The following is a 23,729-nucleotide window of genomic DNA, read 5'->3' on the forward strand; positions in this document are numbered from 1 at the left end:
GATTTCAGTTTTCTGTTTATTTTTTTGTTGTTGTAAATTTCCAATACCTCTCATGTAAAAAATGTTTGTTCTTGAACAATTTATTGTTGTGCCTCAGAAAGTCACAAAAGAAACTTGGATGTGTCTATATACTTACTTCATCTAGGACAAAATATCAATGCTAGGAGTGTTTTTAATCACATTTCATACGTTCTATCAAATGTTAAATAAATTTCTGTTTGATTATACCTATAGTAAAATTATATGCATTTAGCAAGTGCAAAAAATAAAAAATAAATTGTTTTATTAATTTTTCTTTTGATTTAGGCATAAAAGCTGCATTATGTAATTGAAAATGAAATGCATAAATTAGACAGGTGCTTCCAGCACATAATCACAATTACCTTTAAACAGTTTGAACCAATCTGATTAAGTAAACATTCTTGAACTCAGCACACTCTTAGGAATTATTTATAAAGGTCACAGCTTTATATTAATGTCAAAGTCTGTTAATTCACAGAATAATTTCATGAATGTGTAATTTTGTTTTCTTTTGACAGACTATCCATGCATTATAAGTGGAGATCAGCTACTGTTACTGAACCCACATGAAACAGAAGACCAAGTTTGCAGTATAATGAAACTGCATGACATGAAAAAATCCACACGAGTGTACTGTCTAGAGGCACTGAACAATGTGTTTGGATTCTCTTCTAGGGTATTAAAACAAAAGTATTACAAAGGAACATTATTTTGGTTTCCACTGCGTGACACGCCCACTGTCTTATCTAACACAACATATACAACTGACAAGGTCTTGGATCTGTTCAAGTCCTTCCAGACAGAAGCTCAAAGTATCCTCATATTTTTAAAAAGTCTGGCAAGCATTGAGTTGTTTTGTACAGACACAGGGACACAGTTTGATCATGGCATGGTGAATCCTTTCCTTGTAGTGAAGGTAGAAATGGATCCAGCCTCTCAGGACAGAAAGACAAAATTCATCAAAAAGGTGATAGAATTAAATGGGGGCTGTTCTGACAGAGATCTAGCCAGTTGTAGGCATGTTTGTGTGAGTATAACAAAAGCTGGGGAAGAGAAAGGACCAAAGACAACTAAAGTTGATTGGACAGTGGTGGATTTCTACAAAGGTGAGGAAATGTCAGACACTCTAAAAAGGCTTGCAAGTGACAGATCACTCTCATATTGCCCATATGTAGGCATTGCAATGTGTGAAAGTTTTAGTGATGGTTTTCAAAAAGGTGGCCATATTTTCTGCTTCATGCCACTACCACAGGAATCAAAAAGTTTGACTGGACTTCCGGTGCATGTTAATGGACTATTTGCACTGAGTTGGAATAGACGACATTTGAAGTGGTCATCAGCAGAACAGGAGTCTCAAGACCTTCACAAAGATACTGCTATCCAGTGGAATGAGTGCCTTGTAGGAGAGATACTGCCCAGTGCCTACTGCTTGTTGATACAGGAGATGGTTAACCACTGTACTAACTTTGGAAATAAAAAGAACATGATTGAACTGGTCTATGCAGCACTTCCAGATATGGCAAAAGTTGATGAAAAATGGAGGAGTTTGGTTGAAAAAGTAATTAAAAGTTTGTGGGACATGCACATTCTATTTACAGAAAGTGATGGTGGAAAGTGGATTACTCCAAAAGATGCATTGTTTTCATCTTTTAACCATTATCCTTCCTTATCCAAAGAGTGCAAGGAAAATGTAAAGAAAACTCTTAAAATGTATGGCCAGAATTGGGTGGATGTTCCTCAGCATGTGGGAGGTTATTTCTTAGACAGACCAGAAATCTTGGACTTGAGCCCAAAACATTTCTGTAAAATTCTCACAACTTGCCCCAAGTACCATGAGCTTAGTTTTGAGGAAAAGGTTTCAATACTAGAATTCCTTATGGCAGATAGTGATTACCATAAGCTGAAAGGACTTAACTTACTTCCACTACAAAATGGTAACTTTGCACCTTTTACAAGCAGGCAGGATTGCCATGAGAAAATCTTTTTGGACAAACCACATGTGATTGATCTATTTCCTGGACTAGAAAAAAGGTTTCTTCATGTGGGAAAATCAACAGAACAGTTCTTGGAACATTTCATGAAGATGGCCAGTCATGGTAAATGATGTTTTTCTTTTTGTGTATATATTCTCTTGAGTTTGATTCTAAGGCTAAGATGGGTCAGTACACAGCCTGACAGATGACCCCCTAATTAATACTGCTCTGATGGCCTTGTGGTTAGAGCGTCTGCCTTAGAAACGGGAATTCATGGGTTTGATGCCCGGCTGAGTCATGCCAAAGATTTACAAAAATGGTACTTACAGCTTCCTCGTTAGGTGCTCAGCATTACGATGTTAGTGTTAGGACTTGTTGGCCTGGTGTCAGGATAATTTGGCTGGGTGGAACATCATGCTACATGACTGCCGCATGATGCCCCAGTGCTGGATGTCACTATAAGCTGCCACACTGCAGACATCATAGCGATATGACTGAAAAATTGTTAAAGCTATGTTAAAAATCGTAATCTCACACACTAAACCCCTTAAAAAACTAGTACTACACCCTGTTACGGGCTATAAATCACTAGCTGGACTGAATGTTGACTGGCATGCATGCTTGTTGCTAATACCACTGATTCTTGGTTTAAAGAATTCACATTTTAATTAAACAAAAGAATTAATGAAATTCACTTCATGTTTTAACTACAATATTTGCTAAGTAATAATTCATTGACATAAAATACAGTAGCCTTGGAATTACTTAAGTCTTTTTATACATAATTTATATCATTTAAAACATATATTCACACAATTCTCTCAAATTCTTATCCAAACTAATGCATGAAATGCCTCGAATAAATGAGTCATATAACTTTGAAGACAAATGAATGCAAACAATTGACTTAAGAAGTCATCAAAAGAAAATTGATGTATGAATTTTTAAACAAATAAATTCAAATGTAATTAGCTTCATGGTCCTTACAACCTTGGAAAACAGTTGAATTTTAGGTTTTGCTTTAAAAACACCTTGAATTTTGAACAGTTTGGTTTTATTAATAAAGTATCATTGAATTTATTGAATAACGTCACATTTTCATGAACGTTCTTAATTTTCTGATTAATAACAAAAATTTAAACTGAATCAAATATATCACTTTAAATTAGGAATTTTTTTATTTAAGCAATTTACCCCCAAACTGATAAGCAAATCAAATATAGTAAAATTGAGTGGATCAAATGACACCATTACCAGATGACATAGCATCCCTCGACTGTAATGTTGACCTAATTATTTTCCTGGCTTCTACTTTTGTGTCTTTTTTATTTAGTTATTTTTACATTGATAAAAAGTAACATATGAAAATAGTTCGGTTTTGTTATGAAAATAAACTCCACTCCTTGAAAACATCTGGAGATAATTTAAAACTTGAAATGTCTATGAAAAATATAGCTCTGGGTGTGGTTTACTGACCATTTATGTCAAAAGAGTTTCATTTCATTGAGGCTATGAGGGAGAAAGCAAGATAATGGTGGGCCACTGAATTATATACATCATTGTCCTTATAAACTATCAGTATTTTTCTTTTTGAAATTACAAATTAGATAATATGAACATAAAGCCAGTGATACATGAACTTCATTACCACTGTATATTGCATAAAGGCATCTAAATGTCAATTGTTTAAAACAAATATTTTTGTTGGATGTACAGATGCATTATGTATTTATTTCCATTGAAGATTGTGTGATATATAAAAAGAAACTATCTTGAGAATGTTGGTGATCTGATATACTACCACTTTGAAACTGAGATTGAAAAATTGCATTCACACTGGAACCAAGTTGAAGAAAATTTGTACACGTTCCAATACTTTCTGAATTTTTTCTCCTTCAGGAGGAATTCGCTTACATTTTGATACTGAAAATCATTTATTTAATCATAAGCATACATTTGCTAGTTCTCATGAAAATAATATCATTAAGGAAGGTAATAGAGACTTACACATATTTCTAGTACTTGTTGCATGAAGATAACAAAACAACACTAATCAGCCAGCTACCATTTGCTTACAAATGATGACATTAAATTAATTCATTATCTGAGTGAATTACAGATAATTGCTGTAAAAACGATGCAAAATTTATGCACCATGTCTGTACATCAAAGCAGGGAAAATCATAACAAAAATTAGCTCTGAGTATGTGATGGGGGAGTTTGTATTTTTGCTGGTCTGTACCATAATTGATCAGACAAAAAGTTTGCACTTTCATCATCTCACCACATTAAAGTTTCAACTCTTCAGCTATATATAGTTATATATTTAGTAAAAGAAATGTTGAATATATGACACTCTAGACCAGAAGGCTTTATGTCATATAAATGACACTTTTTTCCAAGCCCTGAATTTGAAATTGCCATCCTCCTTGTATTCTAATTCTTGTCCTTATTTTATTAAAGTATTGACAATTGTTATCTTAAGCCTTTGTTACTGAAGTCAGGTCCCAATGACAGCACATATGCAGTCGGCCCTATTGAAAAGTGCTGTTCACAGCCATTACTTGTTAAGGACTAAGCACATGGTTTGCATTTCAATGTAAATTATGTGGCTTGTGTGTTCTTATCTTTATTTTTAATATCAGTGGCTGTCATTATGAATTTTAAATCTGCATATCTTATTTGATTATGTTTCATTTCTAACAGTGGAGACATGAGTGATATCTACTTTTTACTGATCATGATCAAAAATTAGCAGGTTGCATTGTTTAAACTGAATTTGGAATGGACCTGAATGTCAATCACTAATGTCTCCCAAGTTCCTTCAACAGTGGTTGCAACATGTATATTTCAAGTCATGGTGGTGAGTTGCTAGGCAGACTGTACTTGCCCACCCCCCACTGGAATGCAGTGCAAGCATGGCACAGACTGACCACCACACTGTGGATAAATGATAAACTGCATCAGCTGTACAATTAGTTTGACCTAGGATTCAAATAAAAGGTCATTGGTTGCATTAGTACACCTTTCTGAGCTGAGGTTAAGGGCACAATGATTTCAGTTTTGACCAGTCTAAGTGCTCCTTGGTTTCCAGTGAACAAGTTGTAAGTTGGCACTAACATTCTTACAGTCATATTAAATCTTGACTTTTTAGCTAGATGTGAGATAAAAACACAAATAACATATAAATATATATTTTATGAATCTCATTGTATTGATATAGAAGAAGAATACCAGTGTTTTCCAAACAATTTCTATTTATAGATTTAACCCAACTTAGAATGAGTATCTTAACATTGTTTGAGAAAGTTTTTTGGATTTTCTGTCGATGGCATCAAGTTCAAGGTCAAAGGCCATGATGAAGAATTTTGTGTTGCATATGCAGCAATCTTCTGAACTTGTTGGCTTAGACATGTATTTTTGTTACCAAATTGGTATGATGGAGTTTGCCAGTAATATCAAAGCAATGGTTTTACTACTCACCACTTAAATGAATAAAAAGACAGGAGAATAGACTTCTCAGATTCCTGGAAATTCTTTTTTTTTGGAGGAGGGGACATGTAGAGCATTTACCATTTACTGACTCTTATTACCTTTTTTATATGACTAAGGTGTATTCTGACTTGTGCTTTACAGAAATTTTGTCCAATACGATTTGCATGAAGATCTCATCTTAAAACTTCAGTTTCTTATCTTGAACATGGTAGCAAATCCAAAATCAGAGACAGAACTAAGCTTACCAGTTTGCTCCTTATTTCCATTAAAATCAAAAATTTTCATTTTAAAGTTTTGCCACTTTTTTATCTAATGTAATTTATTGTTTCGACTGCAAAGTTTAAGTGAAACTTATGGATTACATATATCTAATGGTGGTGATGGTGTTGTTATTGTGATAGACATCAGTACTTTCCCCAAAACCATTGCATCTAAAGTGATGAAACTTGATAAGTATAGTCATCTTGGATGGTGCTACGTTCCATACAAAAGTATGGATCACAGTGACCTTTTTTACTGAGTTGTTTACATTAAAGTTGGGGATTTGGCTTAATTTCTCTAAAATGATGCATGCATATCATGAAAAAGGCAAATTAGATCACAATCATCTGCTTTTGATTACAGACATGTTATTACATTGCAGTTATGCACAACTTGTTTTGCATTGCATTTACAGACAACTTACTATATTTCTGTTACACACAACATAGCTTGGGACTTGATAGCAGTTCATTGGAATTTAGAAAACAGTATCAATGCGACAGTAAATAATAGGTAGGTGGAACTTGGGGTTTTGCCCAATTTGATCAGAACTGTTTAGGAATATTTTTAGGGCATGCTCAAATAAAAATGTGTGTGGAATACTTTCTAAATTCCAAATTTTTGCATATGAATTGTTTATAAATTTGCTTAGCATTATTTTGTCCTTAATATCAACCAGGTGACAAAACAATTATCAATTCCTTCAGTAGAATGACATATCCAGTTTTTATACACTTTTGATAAATGTTTACAACTAGAACATGGTTTACTTAAATGTGTCCAGTAGGCCCTTAACAATGGCTTGGCTTCCTTACTTTCCAGATGGCAAATCTAGTTTGACTTTATTCATTAAAGGCCAGGTCAGTTTTTATCAAACTTTGTTGGAAGTTTTGTTAGAACATTGACCACTAAAATTATTCGCTTAGTGGCTAACCTAGTAGCAATGTGGCTTCCTTAGGTACTAAATGAAAAATCTATTTTCAACTTTTTCAGAACAGTTTAGCACTTTGTTCAGTCATGGTTATTTGGTAAGAATGTACCTTAAATGCACCAAAATTGTGTCTGGGGTAGTTTTCCTAGATATCGCATGGCTTCCAAAGAAATCTGGTAAACTTATTCATAATGCCATAGCCAATTTACATCCTTTCTTGGGTAGGGATATTTATTGAAACTTCCTGTACCTAATATTGTCAGCCTGACAGGCCAATTTTTTTTAAGGATAGTAGGCATGGTTATTTGGCAGAAGAGAGCATCCTGGAAGTACCAACATGAAAGCTTCTGAAGCCTGTATGAGCAGTGCTGATGTGTCATCACAGATGGTTGCTAATAAACTTTTAAATTGTCTGCTGGTGATTCTGATTTATCATTTGACTAAACCAGTGTTGCTAAAATAATTTTAAAAATAAATGACATCTCAGCAGTGCATGATCATATTGACTTAATGTAACAAGAGTTGGATTTTGTCCAGGATCTCCCTGGTTGTGATGCTCTTGTTTTTCCTTGCACACACATATTTGGCAATGTATTATGGGTTAAAAGCATATCACCTTTATATTCGAGGTCTATCTTAACCTTAATACTTATCTGAATTTATTTAATGAAAGTTAATTGTTCAGAATGTTTGTTTGACAGTAATAGAGAGTATGTTTAAGTCTGCCACGTTCTCAAGATAAAAACTTCTTAGTCATCAACATGAGCACATGCATGCAAAATGCACAGTATAGATTCCATCTTTACACAATGAACTTGCTGTTAGTTCAGGTGTAAAAATACAGTGGGAAATGATTTTAACCAGTTCAGATATTTTTTTCCAGAAATTTTCCAGGTTTATCAACTTGAACCAGAAACATCATTCCTAAATCTCCTTCAAGAGGCCTTTCAAATATACTTTGGGAGCAAATATCCAGTTGAGATACATGCATCAGATTCAGAATTACTGGTTAACCATCTTTGGATTGAAAAGGTATGGGGATATCTGATCAAGAACAAAATTCCATTGAATCTGGTGGAACAGTTGCCACTTGTACCAGATATAGAAGAGGCGAAATACTGGAAAGATATGAAATTGGTCAGACTCTATCGGTTGAAAGACAACCTTCTTTTGCAAAAAGGTTTTGGACCGTTGTCCTTCACAGAAGATATGTGTGAGGCTTTGAAAAATCTATCCATAATAGTGCTTTCATCACTACCTGCATTCATTCCTTTTGAACACGTACAAGCCTATATTGGACAACCTACTCAGGCCTCAGTGTTGAATATTTTTACCAGTATTCAGAAATCTGGGAAACTTGAACGCATTGAAAATTTTAACAGGAATGCCTCAGAATCAAGTAGAAAAGAACTTTTGGAGTATCTTGGCAAGTCACATATTTCTGAATGGAATGAGCATTGCCAACAGTTTGTTTGGAAATTGCAAATATTTCAAGAGGGAGATTCATTTTATGAAAAAAAGATAAAGGGGTTTGTTGCTGCTGATGACATTGGAATTCAGTGTCCTGTTGGTGAGTTTCCAGTGAAGTTTCCATGTAGATTGATTGCAACTGAAAGTGCTGGAGAAAACATTGCTTCCCTGATTGGTTTAGAAAGAGCCAGCATGGAAGGTTTAGTGCAAAAGATGCTGAAAGCTGTACAAGAAGGTCATTATTCTCCAGAAGACATTACAACATTCATGACCTACCTGGTTGACAATATCAGTCTGTATAAAAAATACACAGAGATCATGAGTACTGCAAAATCAATCTCCTTTATGAGGAACTCAGCTTTGAAACTCTGTAAACCAGATGAACTATTTGATCCTTGGGATGAAAATTTGAAGATACTCTTCTACAAGGAAGATAAATTTCCAATTGATGTAGCCATAGTTGAAAGTAATAGAAGGCAAGCATTGATTGATCTTGGATTGAAATTAAAACGAGACATACGGGCCTCAGATCTTCTTGAAACAGCAAAAGTATTGGACTCTTTCTGCCATGGTGAAGCTGATGCAAAAGTTTTGTGCCAAAAGGCAAGACAATTTATGGAAACTGTAAGCGATGGAGGTTATCTTTTCCAAGAGATAAATGGAATGCCACTTGCATGTCATATAGAGAACTTGAAATGCATACTGCATAAAAAGTATCCTGTAAATGGTTACCCCACTGTCCTAAAATGGTATGGTCAAGCAACTGTGTTGAGTAAGCCAACAGAAATCAGAAGTATTGAGTATAGTGGCAGTGTTGGGTCAGCAATGGTACTTATTGATTGTGAAAACTTACCTACCCTTGCTGATTATTTCAAATGGAGAACCAGTCCTCCAGCTGGCATTGTGTATGCACACCTTCAGCATTTGATTGAACAACAGTATAAACCTTCATTTCTTCACCTTGTTCTAGATATTTACACTGAACTGAATAAACTGTACAGCAGTTCTGGAATAGAGATAGAGAAACCAAGGTTCCCCTGCATATGGCATGGTGACGGGTTCACATTTCCAAGAAATGTATATATCAGCAAGAGTTCAGACTTGAACCTCAGACCCTATCTGTATAAATTGCCTGCAGAACTGTCACATTATCAGGGATTATTTGAGTGGATGGGGTGCCACTGTGATCTTACAGCTGATGTATTGCTGGATATTCAACAGAAAGTGAATGAAAAATATCAAACTATCAGAAAATGTCCATACACTTATGATGAAGTTAAGCATGATAGACAGCTGATAATTAAAATTCTTGAAATTCTGAAAGGACTTGCAAACCAGTTGAGCGATGAAGAATGTTGTAAAATACTCTTTCCTGTTCAAACAGAAGATGATTTTATGTTGATTTTAAAATCAAGCATGGAGTGTGTGTACTCATTGGATGAAATGTGGCTTTGTGATGCTAGATACAGTGAGGAAGAGGGTCTGTTTCACATCCATAAAGACGTGTCCATCACAACTGCCCAGCAACTTGGAATTAAATCCCTTTCACAGAATCTGGTTTCAGATGCTGAGGGTTTTGAGGAATTGGGACAGGAAGAGCCATTGACAAGAAGGATACATAACTTGCTGGAAGAGGGGTATGTAGATGGATTTTCAATTCCAAAAGAAATTATACAAAATGCAGATGATGCCTGTGCAACAGAAGTGTGTTTTCTTTATGATGAGCGAGAAAATCATGATGCCATGACAAGATTGTTAGATGTTGGAATGGCTGAATGTCAAGGACCAGCTCTTTGGGCTTATAATAATGCTGAATTTTCCCCTGAAGACCTGAAAAATCTCACTCAACTAGGTGGAGCCACAAAAGCCAATGACACAACAAAGATAGGAAAGTTTGGACTAGGGTTTTGTTCTGTGTACAACATAACTGATGTCCCAAGTTTAGTCACAGGTCATGACATAGTTATTTTTGATCCTCACAAGACTCATCTGGGAAAAGCATTACCAGGACCAATGCCAGGGCTGAGGATAAATCTTAATTGTCAGAAAAATCGTAAACTTCTTAAGAGGCTGGATCATCAATTCAAACCGTTTCAAAAAGTCTTTGGATGCACCCTAACAGAGGATGCTCAAGATCCTTACCAAGGCACTTTATTTAGATTTCCTCTCAGAACTACCAGCAGGAGTGAGATAAAACCATGCCCATACCTGAAAAAAGACTGCATTGAACTGCTGAAAAAGTTCATGGAATATGGAGGAAGCATATTATTATTTACACAGAATGTTGTTAAGGTGAAGTTGTTCCATCTTCCTAAAGAATCTACAGATCCAGCAGAGATGAAATTGTTATATTCCATTGAAAAGTCTGTTCAGATAGATCCTTTTGTCTCAGAAAATAGGTCAGTGCTTCAAACAATGACAGAGTTTTGCAAAAACAGCAAATATTTAACTACCAGTCAGTTTCAGGTAATACAGAGAGTTTCTATACGAATGGTGGTGAAGAAGGAGGCTTCACATGTAATACAAGAAATGGATAAAAGAATAGGTGATGTAGAGACCAACTGGTTGATTTCATGGACAAGTGGACAAAATGAGTGTCTGCAGTTAATGGGGAAGATGAAGAAAAGCGTTGTACCCCTTGGAGCTGTTGCATTGTTGATTCATAAAGATGAAAATAGCTGTATCATGCCAAGAAGTGTTAATCAGTCTCCTTTGGGTTTTTACAAAGAGAGCCATTTCTTTCGCTTTCTCCCATTGCCTTTGATTACCACACTGCCTGTCCATATCAATGCCACATTTGCAGTAACTTCAGATAGAAAGCAGCTAAGAGTATCCACACAAGATGAAATTGTCTCTGTTGAAAGCAGGTGGAATGATGCTCTTTTGGGGGATGCAGTATGTGGTGCATACTTACATCTGTTGAAGTATCTTAGCAAGGCATCGGATGTATCCGTGAATTATGATTGCTTTCAGTTATGGCCATTCGGATCATCAATCTCAAGCCTGGAAAAGAACTTCTATGAAAGATTAGTAACTGAAAACTGGGAAATATTTAGAAGTGAAGGTGGCTGGGCAGGATTTTCAAATTGTCTGTTCCTGGACAAATTACTTACAACACATAAGAATATCTGCAAAATATCACTGAAAACACTCTCAGAATTCAAGGAGAAAAAAAATGATTTTGTCATTAATCTTCCAGAACATATCCATAATCTCATTGCAAAAAGCCATAAGATGCAGATCGCAAAAAGGACTGTGACACGAAAATCTTTCATCATAGATTTATTCTTTCCAAACACTAGGTCAGAATTTTGGAAGAATAAGGAGAAAGAAAGAAATGAAATGACTCTGTATATCCTCAGAGAAAGAGATAATGATATAAATAAGGAAGCACAACATACAGCCTGCATACCAACAGAACCATATGGTGATTTACAAGTGCCAAAGGAACTAGTCCATCCACAAGGAGGTATTGCTGAAATGTTCTCAAAGGATGATGGGAGATTTCCAGTTGAAACATTCAGGACAAAAGATGTTTTAAATGGACTTGAAGATTGGGGCATGATGAAATCACAAATAACTACAGAGCTGCTTGAGGACAGATGTCTTTCTGTTTCAGTGTTAGCATACACTGATACACAGCAATCCTTGCAAAGGTACAGAGCTGTGATGAGATACCTTGAAAAACGCAAAAGAGCAGAGTTACTGGAAAAGGAGACATTGTCCAAGATCAGTAAAATTGCTTTTCTGCCAGTGATGCCCAAACCACAAGGATGGCCTTTTAAATGGAAAGCTGATGAAGAGCTGAAGCAGGATGGATATATATACAGTAGAAAATCAAAATCATCAGTTGCTTATGCTAGAGCAGACCAAATGTTCTCACAACGGCATCATAGCAAAGAAGTTATATCCTGCTTGGAATTAATTATTGATGTTGATGATGAGCAGTCGGATGTATTAAATATATGCCTTAAACTTGGTTTGCAAGAAATTGGGGCAAACATGCAGACTTTTGAAAGGATTGAAAAACAACTGCTTGAAATTTCGAAAGCCATGCAAGGGCATCAAGGAGATTTAAACATTCTGACACAAACCAAACTTGTTTGCAAATATATGTATGAATACTTCAACAGAATAAGCTCAAAGGAATGGGCCAAAGAAAGACTGACCAGATTTAAGGACTCTCTGGTCGTGTTTGTTGAAGACAAGTTTGTGATGCCATGCCGATCATATTCACAGCACAAGTGGGACTGCAAGCCAGAGTTTTACAGAGTCAATGATTTTGACTTGTACAAAAATTTTTATTCTGCAGTAGGAGTGAAGTCTGCTATTCCTTCCATTGATATTTGTAAAGTTCTTTGTTCATTGAAAGAAAAATGGAACAAAAAACAACTTCCAGAACAAACATTGAAACTTACTTTGAATCTTCTTCACTGCCTGGCTGAATCATTATTATGTGAGACAACTGAAACCAATTTGGAAATTATTGCCTTGGACAGTGAAGGTGTTTTAACACCATTGTCACAGTTGTGCTTTGATGATCAAGTTATCACATCAAGGAAGCATATGAGCTTTGTACATCCTGAGATATCAGAGTATGAGTGGAAAACACTGGATATCAAAACAAAAAGGAAGAAAGTATTGCATGGCTGCAGCAGGAAGCAGGAACATCTTCTGACTCGTCTTAATGGGATATTGAGGAAATACCCCTGTGATTTTAGAATCTTCAAAGAACTTCTTCAGAATGCTGATGATGCATATGCAACCGAAGTACACTTCATCAAAGATTATCGTCAGTTAAGAACAGATAAAATATTTGATGAATCTTTTGCTCCCTTGCAAGGTCCAGCTCTGTGTGTCTACAATAACAGCTCATTTACTCAAGCTGATTTAGAGGGAATCCAGAAACTAGGTCTTGGTTCAAAAGGGAGTGACAGATTCAAGTCAGGCCAATATGGAGTTGGATTTAATGTAGTTTATCACTTGACAGATGTTCCTTCATTTCTCACAAAAGGTCCAGAAACTGGTGAAACATTGTGTTTCTTTGATCCTATGTGTCAGTATATACCAGAGGCCACCCTTCAACACCCAGGAATGCAATATGTTGACTTAGAGGAGATACGAGATTCTTATTCAAATGTATTTGATGGCTATCTTGAAAATGAAATGTTTTCAGGTGATATTGGCACAATATTTCGATTCCCTTTGCGAAACGAACAGATGGCTAAAGTTTCAAAAATTTCAACAAACGTAATATCAGCTTCCCAAATTGATGAATTACTGGAAGGTTTCAAGACAGAAATACTTGCTGCATTTCTTTTTGTCAAGAATGTCACAAAGGTTGTTTTTTCAAGAGTAAAAGAAGATGGAAACGTTGAGATGGAATATAAAGTGGAGGCATGTCTATCAAATGAGGATATGGAAAAACGCACAGTATTTTTCCAGCAATGCAAGCAAAGTATTTCAAATGTGACTGATGCTTTGCTTTCCAAACATGAAACAGACTATATTATGAAGATAGAAGACACCAAAGGGGTATCACAGACATGGCAGGTCTTCCAAAACATTGGATTTGGCAACTGTCCAAGTAAACTTGTTGAATCCGTGAAAGCTGGATTTGTAAAGTGTTTGCCTATAGGTGGAATAGCTGGGCTTCTTTCAACATCAGAATTTTATAACTGTCCCCCCTCTGTAAAAGGAAAAGCCTTCTGCAATCTTCCCTTGCCAGTTAATACAGGGTTACCAGTTCATGTAAATGGACATTTTGTATTGGATGGTGAAGGTAGGAGGAACCTTTGGCAGGAAAAAATGGATGTCAGTACTACATGGAACTCATTGCTTTTGCAGTATGCAGTGAGTCCAGCCTATGTTAGGTTTATCCAGTGCATGAGAAGGCATTTGTTTCCAGATAATGTTGTACAGAACAGCACCATGGAGACGCATCTGACTTCTTACTACAAGTTTTTCCCATATATCACAAATGCAGATGGTGATTATTGGAAAGAGCTTACACAATATTTCTACAGATACATCATAAATAATGAAGAAAATGTGTTTCCATTGGTTCAGGACAAAGGGAGGGAATGTTTAATAACATGGATGCCATTCACAGAAAAAGGGCAAGAGTTCCCAGGTTACTTTGACATAGAAAATATTCCTGGAGTAATGGATATGCTTATTTCAGGAAAGCAGTCCCAGACTAATGACAAAACTTTACCAAAATTTCATTTGGTGACATCTGTTCTCAAAGATTTGGGATTAAAGATAATTCAGAGTAATATTGAGGTTTACCAGTCAATGGTTGGTTCAGGTCTGGATGTTTCATACTTAACCCCAGAGATTGCACTCATATTCTTGAAATCACAATTCAGTACGAAGAACCTTTGTCAGAGTGTTCTGAAAAATATATCACTAGTACAGAGTCTTCTGTCTTACTGTGCTAGAAGTGAGAGCTTTATTAAACAATTGGACGGACTACCCCTTCTTGTGGCAAATGACAATACTCTACATGTCTTCTCAAAGGACAACCCTGTATATTTCTCACTGTTTGCAGAATTACACAAAGGGTGTGCTGGAAGGTTCCTGCATAAAGAACTAGTCAAATTTTTCCAGAGGAAATTTCAAAATCCCTATGTCAGTTCAACAAATATTTGGCAAACAGGAGTGTTTCAAACACTTGACATTCAACACTGCATGGCAATCCTGAAACACACACTTCCAGCTGATATCTTCCAACAGCAAAAGTACATTGTGTGGAACCATTCAAAAGAGCTTCCCAGCAAGCAGTGGATAATTAGATTTTGGGAGTTCATCAGTGTCCAGACTAATGAAAAATTTCCGTCACTGAATGACATCTCAGTACTTGAGTTTTTGAAGAGTGAATTTGAGCAGCATAATAACTGGTGTCTTTTACCAGCAGTGATAGAGGAGAATAATTCAGAAAAGTTCCTTTTAGTTCCTTTGTTTTTGTCCTTCACAGTTTTTGATATTACCAACATTGAAAATTCAGAACTAAAGAGAATCTTTGAGAAACTGGCCCTCCCAAAAGTTTGCAGATTTGGATCAGCAGATGAATTTGAGGCAGGTGTTACAATAATACAGACATTAGTTTCACAAACAAAGAAACCTGCAGATCTCTTGAAAGGTTTGTGCTTTCATAAACAAAGTATTCTTGGAAAGAACAATTTGTCTAAAGAAGAATGCATAGTGGTTTTGGAGTACTTTTGTCAGCAAATGGAGAGACCAGAGATGTTTGATGGCACTGAATACATCAAATCACTGAAATCCCTTCCCCTCTTTGTTACACATACAGGAAATGTTTCAAGTTTAGAAAACTTTTCGGAGGTAGTGATAGCACCTTCTAGCATTCCAGTTGATGGCTTGAATCAACTGATGTCCTGTTTGGGTGTCTGTTTTCTGAAAAGGATTGAAATACTGTCCAAGCTTCTAAGGACCCTTGGAACTGAAGTTGAAACGCATGAGGAATTCTACTGTAAGTTCATTATACCAAAGTTTGATTATATTCCTGAAGAAAATAAGCTTATACATTTGGAATATATAAGAGATTGTATACTGCTGAAAACACCTTTACATTGTTACACAGAAAAACAGAAAGATGTCATCTCTTTGATGAAACAATGGGACTTCATTTATGTAGGTTATGCAAAGAGAAAAGCAAGTGATTTTTTCAGCCCTTTTATAGATGTATTCAATGAAATGTGCAAAGAAGAATTTCCTCCACCACCTTTCAGAAATGAAGAATGGAAAACATTTATGGAACTGGCAGGAATGGTCTCAGATCTATCTGCTGATAAATTCTGCCAGTTTGCAGAAGATCTTTCCAGTCAGTACAAGAGATCAAACTCTTTGCCAGATGAGCTTGCAAGAAAATCAAAGATTTTATGTGAACATTTATTTTCACATGAAGAATTGATGGAGGAGAGCATTTTGCGCAGAGTTTCATGCATCAAATTCATTCCACCCTTTGACGTAGACCATTTTCTTGGAAATATCTTTAGACAACATCAGAATCGAAAGTATCCAATTGCCTTTTCAGGTTCCATTTATTCAAAACATGCAAATTTAGCTTGGTCTTGTTGCCCAGTACTACCAGATTGGAAATTTCCAATATCCCAAAATCAATGGGAGTCACTAAACATCCTCTCTAAACCTCACTTGAAGGATGTTATCACCCATACACAAAACATATGTGAAGTTCTTAAGGAGGACTTACAGTCACATGGAAATCATCATGATTTGGACAAAATTGACCTAATTATGAAAGATATTTACAACTTTCTCCAGAAACATGGTATGCAAGAAACATTAATGAGAGAATGCTTGCATGAAAGATCAATACTTTTCATTCCTGATGGGCAATGTTTTGTTCAGGCCACTCAAGTAATTCATGAAGGAGATGAAATTAGACCATACCTTTTTAGGTATCCCATGCAATATGGTCCCTTCTATGAACTCTTCAAGTACCTTGGAACAATAGAGAGGGCAGATATAAATCACTATGCAGAGGTATTAAACTTAATTCATAACAAATGTGAGATGAATGAACTTCTGCCAGATGATAGGAACAAAGTTCAGAGTGCAATCAGGGGACTTATATCCTGTCTTAGTGCAGACAACAGAGGAGACAAAAATATCAGGGTAGATACTTTGTATATCAGGGTAGATGCTTTGTATCTGCCAAATGAAAAATGGTCCTTGGTGAATGCAAGAGATCTGATTGTATCAGACCATGCTGTGTATAGGAAGAAAATTGAAGCTTGTCATAAATTGATGTTTTTCTTTGGTTTAAAGCAAATGAATATAGAGATTGAAAATGAAAGAGGAACACTGTTTAGATTTCCAGATCAATGGAAACCAGCATTTCTGTCAAAGATAGTAACTAGGGGACTTGACCTGGAGAGTTCAGATCTGTCTATTGAATGTAGTAAAGAATCCCAACAATTACAAAGATTCTTGTCTTCCAAAGAAGTTTTTATAGGCCTGATGAGACTGCTACAAAATGAGAGCTTGACACTTGAAGAGAGAATTGTGAGATCAAATCTTGCAAATATCTCTGTGCAACATGTCCAATCTATTTGGACATGTTTATACTTTAGACAAGAAAAAGTAAAAGGAACAAGAGAGAACAGCATCTATTGGCTTGACTCAAACAAAAAAAATAATCACTTGAAACTTTATTTCACCATGCATCTTTGTATCAAACAACAACTATATGAAGAATTGCAGGCACCAATTATTAAATTTTTAAACATGTGTACTAATCAGCTATTACGTGACCAAGTGCATCTAATGACCATAGCTAAATGTGTCACTTGTCCAGCAAGAATTGCAAAGCTTCTTGATGAAGCTGAAATATGCAGTTATGAAACAGCTCACATTGACAGTAAAACTTCCCCATCTGAATCAGAGTCATCTGATCTCATCAAAGAACTAAAAGGTATTATTAGGAAAACATTGAAGGAGGCATGGACCAAAGACGAGACAGAAAAGCGACAGATTCTCAAGCGCCTCTGTTTCAAGTGGCATCCAGACAAAAATCCTGGGAATGAAAAATTGTGCAGTATAGTTTTCCAGTATATTCAACATCTAATCCACAAATCTGAAAATGGGCAGTTTGAGGATAGTGACAATGATGACCATGCCCGTACAAAATAAACCAACTGGCCAAGGCACAGATTTGTCATGGATTTTTGTTATTAAAATCCATGTATTTGAAATCCCACTCTTATATTACAGCCTTTGAAAAATCCACATGGAAATAAGAAATCCGCATGACTAAGAGATGGGTTATTGACCAAAATATTTAAATTAGCCCGTACGAGTTTTCTAAACCCATGTCTTTATATGTACAAAGAATAACAACATGGATTCTCTTTGGACATCGATTCCGTGTGAACACAGATTTTCTTGCAGACATGGGTTCTAATGGTGCAGATATGGGTTCTGGTGCAGACACAGGTTCTTAGTGCAGACATGGGTTCTTCCTGTACAGACATGGGTTCTTGGTGCAGACATGGGTTTCTGTAGCTGGCATAATGGGGTTGAAAAGTTGGCATTTGTTTTGAACATGATGCCAATGTAACAATGAACGTTAACAATATCATATAACTAAGTACGTTTGATCTTTAATGGATATATTCAGCTATATTCAATCTCTAAGGAAATTGTCAAGGAGATAAATGCATAAAGCAAGACCTTCAAAATTCTAAGTTAAAAGTCCGTCTCCCTTCTTTTCAGCAAGTTTTCTAAGTCCACATCTCCATGTCATGAACAGGATTTCTACACAAGTGGTGAAATCCTGTTCATGGTGAAGTACCAGGAATCCATGCTTAAATTATGTGTCCTGCTCATGCACAACCAGGTTTATGAATTTTTCTTAAAAATCTACATGGATTCCTTGTCAAAGCTGTGCCATAGCCAGGTGGATTCCTGTTCATGATTTCGTATGGGTCAGGTATAATGGAGGGGTCTCTGTTTTTGACTCCATGGGAAGGAGAGCCAGGAACACAGACATCAGTATGGATCATACAGTGACTCTGACTTTTCATGTCCAAATTTCTTTTCTGCATAATCATCTCAACCCAGAAAGGCACAGCAAATGGCAGAGACAAGTGAGGTTTGACCTTTCAGCAGCTGAAAAGACTCTCACATATGCTGAGATCTTAGACTGCACAACTACCAGAGTCATTAGGTAAGTATATACAACAGAGTACAGGAATCATATTGTTACTTAGTTGCAGAAAATGATGTCACTGGTTGTATTGATAATTTTATTTTCTATATTGCAGCACATTGTACTAACCAGCAGACATTATTTCCCCTATGATTAGATAAAGAGTATAACCTTGAAATACTTTTGGAAGGGGGTGAGATGTGATATGGTGGATTAGGTTAATATCTTCAACTCAATCTGACCGATCTGGTGGCCTAGTGGTTAGAGCGTCCGCCTCGGATGCGGGAGGTTGTGGGTTCGATCCCCGGCTGAGTCATACCAGAGACTTACAAAAACGGTACTAACAGCTGCCTCGCTTGGCGTTCAGCATTAAGAGGTTAGTGTTAGGACTGGTCGGCCTGGTGTCAGGATAATGTGACTGGGTGGGACATCATGCTACATGTCTATAGCATGATGCCCCAATGCTTGACGTCACTATAAACTGCCACATTGCAGACATCTTAGTGATATGACTGAAATTTTTTTAAAGCTATGTTTAAAATCAAAATCACATCACATCAACTCAGTCTGAAAATGATAAACAATTTTTAAAAGGGGATGATTGGCTTAACGTGGTAGAATTTGGTAAACTTGACATTACTCAGTCTGTTACCAATATATGGCAAATGCAAATAATTGATTTTTGAAATGGGAGAAACTTTTTTCCTGCCCTTTTGCAAAAAAGCAATTGGAATATTCCATCTGCTTTTATGAGATTAAGGTATAAAGCATTGTATACTCATACATTATTGTTAGTAAGTGTCACATGTATCTCATTCTAGGTACTGTCTTCAGACTCTCATCACACTTTACAACCAAAAAGCCATTTTAGATTAAGGAGTGAAACTAAATGGCATACTAATCCGCATCTTTTTAGGTGTACCATATACAGTATTGTCTTTAACATCAAACCCTCAGCTCAGTATTTTAAATTTTTCCTTTTACATTCTTTTGTGATCTATAAGTTTTTAGCCTTTTAAGATTAAGGGATGGATAATATTTTTTGTTTTCCTTGTACTTTCTATTCTACTCTCTTGACTTCAGAGCTGTACATTTTATGCACTTAAATACCGGTAGTTCTTGCAACTGTTGCACTACTGTCTGAGGGTTTATTGGATATATGTAGATAATATTTCCTGATAAAATCCTATGTTTGGCTACATGTAAATTGCTTTTGAGCAGCACAACCATCTGTCATGTGGCCATTTTGAATTTTGAGCTAGATATGGCTATTACCAAATACCAATAATTGTCTAAACTGTGTGTTCCAGAAAGATGTTGTTGTTGTTGTTGTGATTTGAATTTTTTATGTAGCTTTAACAATTTTCAGTCATATCGCTATGATGTCTGCAGTGTGGCAGTTTATAGTGATGTCTAGCACTGGAGCATCATGCCGCAGACATGTAGCATGATGTCCCACCCAGTCACATTATCCTGACACCGGGCCAACCAGTCCTAACACTAACCTCTTAATGCTGAGTGCCAAGCGAGGCAGCTGTTAGTACCATTTTTTGGGGTTTGATTTATTGGGCTAGTCTCACAGTTGTGTATATTGCTGTGAAACTTTGTACATATTATGGTCATCACACTGAAGATGCACATTTTCACAAATAACTGTACTCCTGCAAATTTTGTTAGAGTTGTTGCCCCTCTTTGACTACACTTGGATACAGTGTATGACAGAATATGGTTAGCATGACAGTCTCACAGGTTTTGGTTGATATCTGTAAAATTTAGTACATGTAAATAATATGACTAGTAATTGAAGATATGTAATATGTTTGATGTCGTTTTGCTAATTTCAATTTTGCACAATAACTCTACTTCTCCAGCATCTAAAGGTATGCCAAACTTTGTGGATAGTTTGCACTTGGTGCTTAAGAAAGAAGCTTGTATGTTTTAGAGTCAAAAGGTCAATATTCATGGTCACTTGGACTGAACAAATATGGTTTCCTTGCAGTTCTGCATCACTTACTTGGGTTAAACTTTAATTTGGGTGTTCTCATGGCCAAATTGGAAACATCTTGAAAATCTAACAGTTGCATCTCTTGAACAAATAGTTTAGATTTTAAGCATCCAATATGGCCACTAAGGAGACCATCTTTTTCAAAATCAATGGTCTTATTGCCATGACATTTTCACTAATAACACATTATTCAGGATGTGATTGGTCTTAAATTAAGAGGATGCTTCTCAATATCCAGTATAGCATGGTATCTATATTTAAAGTTTGTTTCCTCATTTACAATGTGACAGTTGATCTGTTTTATTATTTAATAAATTAAATGTGGAAACAAAAACAGTAGTTTGTACATGAGCAAAAAATACAAAAGAAAAGAAGAGACAGTTTTTTTATAATTTAACAAACCAAAACTGCTTTTTTTCATTTGGCAATGCATTTTTATGGGTCTAAATATCACATGTTATTAGTATGGTTTATACTTGACCAGAAAAAAGAAAATTGGTGGGTGAGCTATGAGCAAGGAATTTCATATGATGCTTCTATTGTGAATTTCTGATTATTTTAGGTTGTCATAAATGTTTTCTATTCATCAGTCTGACATAAATGGCTTATGCAATCAGCCTGCTTCCAGCATCCATCCATTCATCCCTTGTCCTGTGTTTCTTATTGTTATTCTTCCTAAACCATTCCGAAGGAAGTAGTGAAACTTCACATGACTTATTGTGCCATCTTGAAATACTTTATATTACTGCTCCACCAGAACAGTTGGTCATATCAGTATGGAGTCTTCACTTCTTATGACTTGTAATGATCCTAAATGAGAATGGTGATATCCAATGCATCTCCCATTATGGCTTGAAAATTTTATTGCTACTCCTCTCAATTCGTTGATCACATCTTCCAGGTTTTTTGTGTGCTAAAGTAGTTATAATGTCTTGTAAGTGTTTCTAAACAGTGACGATCTGAAATATATCATGGGCAGTGCTGAGGCCATCTTGAAAATGTTGATACTGCACCTTCTCCAAAACAGATAGTCATATGTGCATTGGAATTTTCACTGAAAACCTTATATAAGTTCTTAGTCCTGAATAAATATGGTGCAGATATAACCTCCCAATATGGAATACACAGCAATAATCAGGAAAATTCTTGTTAAGACTGCTCATTTAGGATGGCTGGTCATATTGACTGTGTTTTCCCCAAACTACTTCAGGCAGTATTCAGTTTGTCCTATATTATGGTTATGTTGATCAGGCATCCAAATTTGCAGTCTTGGTGGCCATGCTGGTAAGATAAGATAACAAGTCTTCATTACAGACTACATAGTCAATACATCAATACATCACATTTAAAATATTGATTTAAAATAAAAGTATTTTAAAGATAAAAGTCATAGATATATTATGTACAAGTATACAGACACGTCTACAACAACAAACTGTGTCCAGCATTGTTAAGAATGAAGTTATATAGTACATTTAAAGAGTAATTTGTTCCATCTACTTATAATATGACAATTTAAATGAATGTCATAGTTCCACAGAGATTTCAAGATAGAGTTCTTACTATTAGATAATCTTGTCATCATTGAGAATACATACTTTCTCATACCTTCATCAAATCTTAATACATTGTGATTTACAAACTTGTTGGAGGCACTGTTCTATCTTAGAAGACCTAATAAGAAATGAAGACTGTTATTATGACCAATAACTGGTTTTCTTTTCATACATTCAATAAAGTTTGTCCACAAAGGAGCACAATACATTGTGCAACAATAAAATTTTAATAATCTAATTTTGATATTCTATGAATAATTTCTAAATTTATTTAGAAGCTTGTTCATTTGAGTACACAAAAATCTGTAATGTCTCAGCATATCTTCATCATCAGACCAATTGGATTTTATAACGTGACCCAAATATGTACAAATGAGGACATGCATAAGACCATGGCCATTAAGATGTACAAGAGGAGGAGATGGTAATTTGAAAGAACTTGACTGAAAAACCGTGTGTACTGATGTTTGTGCATTATAGATGATATCATTCTCAGATGCACATTGTTCACATATCTTTAATAATTTCCTTAAAAATGTGATAGAAGGACTTATCAATGACATATCATCAGTAAAACTAAAATTGTTATATAAAAAGGACACATTTGGTGGCAGACGTAACCCCACGTGCTACTGACCCAGTTTATAATTTAACTCAACTATGTATATATTAAATAACAAAGGGGAAAGAGTACCTCCCTGCCTCACCCCATAGATTACATAGAAGGAGCTGGATATTACACTTCCCCAGCACACATAATACAAATGTTTGCCATACCAGTTAACTAAAGTTCATACATTTTTATGACTACTTCTGAATGAATGGTTGTATCAATATGGGATTCTCAAGATGTAATATCAATATATAGTATGTAATAAATATAAACGATGCATATCTGAATTCCAAAATAACCATTTTTATCCCTACTATGGTGGCATTATTATGGAGTTTTCACAAATTTACCTTTTACAATACATGTATGTGTTTGGTCTCAAATAAAAGATGGTACAGATCTGACCACCATGAATCGTTACTAATGAGAACATGTCAAATGTCAGTGCTTCAAGTTTTGTACTTTAGCAACTTGAACATATTGTTATGAGCCCCTGCTCTTAAAATAAGTACCAGAAAAAAGTGTAAAGCAACTAGCATTGTAAAATTCAAGAAATAATTTATTTCCCTAGAATACAAAGTGAAAATTAAAAAAATAACTTATGGTATTGCAGAATAAATGCCAAAATTATCGTTGAATTACAGAGACAAGTCCTAATAATTTAAATTTCTGGATAAACTTTTAGTAGAAATCCAAATTAGTCAAACATTG

General features: G+C 35.6%; 1 protein-coding gene across 1 annotated transcript in view; it reads left to right on the plus strand.

Moving 5' to 3' along the window:
• The window catches only part of LOC149786367 (sacsin-like), a 45,525-nt gene that overhangs the window by 18,606 nt on the left and 3,190 nt on the right, over window positions 1-23,729 (plus strand). Inside the window, exons 5-7 of the mRNA XM_089975929.1 lie at window positions 540-2,117; window positions 7,565-17,815; window positions 18,757-18,862. Coding sequence (XP_089832055.1) covers window positions 540-2,117; window positions 7,565-17,815; window positions 18,757-18,862 — 11,935 coding nt within the window. The remainder of the gene's footprint in view (window positions 1-539; window positions 2,118-7,564; window positions 17,816-18,756; window positions 18,863-23,729) is intronic.

This window comes from Sinohyriopsis cumingii, chromosome 12 (genome assembly GCF_028554795.1).
Source record: "Sinohyriopsis cumingii isolate HCF-2022 chromosome 12, ASM2855479v2, whole genome shotgun sequence".
NCBI lineage: Eukaryota > Metazoa > Mollusca > Bivalvia > Unionida > Unionidae > Sinohyriopsis > Sinohyriopsis cumingii.